This window comes from Echinops telfairi, unplaced genomic scaffold (assembly GCF_000313985.2).
Source record: "Echinops telfairi isolate 266 unplaced genomic scaffold, ASM31398v2 ScPeMD7_655;HRSCAF=1070, whole genome shotgun sequence".
Lineage (NCBI taxonomy): Eukaryota > Metazoa > Chordata > Mammalia > Afrosoricida > Tenrecidae > Echinops > Echinops telfairi.
In genome coordinates, this window is record NW_022104553.1 from 16,722,690 (window position 1) to 16,725,639 (window position 2,950).

A 2,950-nucleotide genomic window follows, 5' to 3' on the forward strand; every position below is an offset into this window, starting at 1 on the left:
AGTGATCCTATGGAGTGGAGTCAACTGCATCATAGACTATCCAAGGCTGAAGTCCTTAGGGAAGCGGACTGCCACCTGTCTCCCACAGAACACCTGGTGGGCTTGAAGCACCCACCTGTGGGCTCACAGCGCTTGCTTAACTGTGCCACCTGAGCATCTGCCTGCCTTACTGATTGTGTGAAATCCTCCAGGGTGGCTGGACAGACACTCCCACCCTTCCACCTGGAATTCCTGGTCCCTGTCACCTGGCAAGCCCCTGGGATGTCGCTGCCTTTCAGGTGTCAGCTTTCCTTCCTGGGAGATCCTCCTAGCCGCCCCTCCCCATCTCCGCCCCCTATACTGAGGCTCCAGCCCACGGGGTCTCTGAGCATCAGGCTTGCTTCACACTGGCTCTCAAGCCTTTAGAACTTAGTGGCCACACTAGCTTGAGGTCCTCTGGTGGGTAGGTCCAACCAGACGTATCGAGGCAGCCCCTCCCACCTCCCCAAATCTTTGCTCCCCTGGAGCTGGCTCATCTCAAGCGTCACGTTTTAAAGGGTTCCCTTGAATAGGATTGGATTGGCCCGGCGGCTGCAACTCCTAGGAACAATTGGGAGGATGGCGCAGGGCAGAGCAGTGTTTGTTTCTTTGGCACCAGGGGCGGGAAGGGGTCTCACTGGGTCAGAACCCACTCTTTGGCAGCACCTGACAATGATTCTCGTGACCTGGTGATTCTGAGTCCCGGTGACACGTGGCTGAAGCAGCATGAATTGCTGGGTTAGTGGTTCAAACCCACGCCGAGAGCGGATCATAAGCAAGGTTTCTGAAAGGGCCGTGGACAAGCCCACCGCGCAGTTCCTCGCTGCACACACACTCCCCGGGAGTCGGAATCCACTGGAAAGCAACTAACGTTTTGAGGAGCTCCCCACTCAATTCTGATTCGAAGGGGTGGGGGTGTATTGTGAACGAGGGGAGCTTGCCAGGGAGGGGCCACAATGGGAAACTTCAGAGAGTTTTATGAGTCTTGAAGAAGGGCATGGAGCCCAGTGGTGCACCCCCACCTCCACCCTGTGCTTCCTCAGGGACACCCCCCATCCGCCCCGCAGGCCAGCTGGGAGATTAATTAGGGATGACACTAGGGAGGGTAAGGAATGCAGGCACCTTCATAAGAACGCATGGTCTTGTTCACCTCCAGACCCCCAACTCTCACTGCACAGCCTGGCATGGAGGCGCCCTCCACCAAAGCTTTTGGATGGGGAGGGTTGCGCAGCGGCTGCAGGCTGAGGACACCCCAGAACAGGTTGGCGTCCACCGTTCTGTTCTGCAGCACCTGGTCCTCAGGCCCCCTGGGCTGCAAGTAAGGACTCCGGCCACCCTGTTGATAAGATTTATTTATCTCTGCTCTGTACAAGCCGCGTCTGCTAGCCCACCCCACACCCTCAATCCCAAAGAGCATCCAGTCCCCACCGGTGCCTTCCCCCCCACCCCACACCCCGCCTCCACTGTCCCTAACAGATTCAAGAACAGCGAGGTCGCGGGCAGGGCCCCCCCTGCCTGGGGGCCGAATGGTGCGGGGAGCGGGGCTGGGGTAGGGCTACAAAAAGAGGGTTGAATGGTCGCCAACCATCAGGTTTGCGTCCTATGGGCTGGGGAATGGGGGGGGAAGGGGGTGGGCTGCTGGGGCCCTGTGGGAGGGATGCAGTCTTGAGTCTAGGGGTGAGAGGAGTCTGGTTTACCGCAGATAAGGAAGCGCGCTCGTCCACCGGCCGGGTGGGGGTCGCACTACAGGGGTGGGTGTGGGGCCCTGCTCAGGCGTCCTTCCCCGCCGCCAGGGCGCCGGCCCCCGCGCCTGGTCCCCCGAGGCCCTCGGCCTTGTGTGCCAGGCGGTGCTTTTTGAGGCCGTAAGTGTTGGCGAAGCCCTCGCCGCAGGAGGAGCAGCGGAAGGGCCGGCCGCCCTGGTGGGCCGCCAAGTGCTTGCGGAAGTAGCCGGGATCCTTGAAGGCCTTCAGGCAGGCGGGGCAGCGCAGCTCGGGCCGCGGCGGCTCGTGGGCGCGCTGGTGCCGCAGCACCGAGCTCAGGTAAAAGAAGCCCTTGCCGCAGTGCTCGCAGCGGTAGGCGCGCTCGCCCAGGTGCAGCCGCTGGTGCTCCAGCAGGTTGGAGCGGTAGCGGAAGGTCTTGCCGCAGGCGCCGCAGCGCTGGGGCCGTGCTACTGCATGCAGCCGCCGGTGCTCCGCCAGGCTGGAGGACTGCGCGAAGCGCTTGGCGCACACGCCGCACTTGAAGGCGCGCTCGCCCGTGTGCACCACGCGGTGCTGCCGCAGGTACCAGGAGCGCAGGAAGCCGCGGCCGCACACTCCGCAGCGGTAGGGCCGCTGCTCCGTGTGGCAGCGCTGGTGCCGCATGAGCAGAGCCGCCTCCCAGAAGCGCTTGCCGCACACCGGGCAGCGGAAGCCGCGCTTCTGCCGGTGGCTGCGGCGGTGCAGCAGCAGGTCGTAGGCGCCCGCGAAGCTCTGGCCGCACAGCCCGCAGCCCAGGGTGCGGCGCACTAGGTGCACGTACTTGTGCGTCACCAGCCCCAGGAAGTGCTTGAAGCTCTGGCCGCAGGTGGCGCAGCTGAAGCGCTCAGGGCCCGAGCCTCCACCGCCCGCGCCCTGGCTGCCTGTGCCACCTGCGTCCTCGCCCCCCGCCACACCCGCCAGCGCTGCCACAGCCGCGCCCACCTCGCCCGCCAGCCCGTTGTCCAGCGCGCTGGCAGCTTCAGCCGCTCCGCCACCGCCGTCGGGGGGCTGCGTGGCGCTGGACGCAGGCGGCAGCAGACGCTCAGGGGCCGCCTGGTGCACCAGCTTGTGCCACATGAGGTTCTCGATGAAGCCGAACGTCTTGCCGCAGGCGTCGCAGCCGTACGGCTTCTCGGCCATATGGGCCTCCTTGTGGCTCATGACGTGGAAGAGGTCCGGGAAGTGCTCCCCGC

General features: G+C 64.4%; 1 protein-coding gene across 1 annotated transcript in view; it reads right to left on the reverse strand.

Moving 5' to 3' along the window:
* Positions 1 to 1,470: 1,470 nt before the first annotated feature.
* ZNF865 (zinc finger protein 865) overlaps positions 1,471 to 2,950 on the reverse strand; it is a 6,074-nt gene continuing 4,594 nt past the window's right edge. The window contains exon 2 of the mRNA XM_004715716.2: positions 1,471 to 2,942. Coding sequence (XP_004715773.2) covers positions 1,788 to 2,942 — 1,155 coding nt within the window. The 3' untranslated portion in view covers positions 1,471 to 1,787. The remainder of the gene's footprint in view (positions 2,943 to 2,950) is intronic.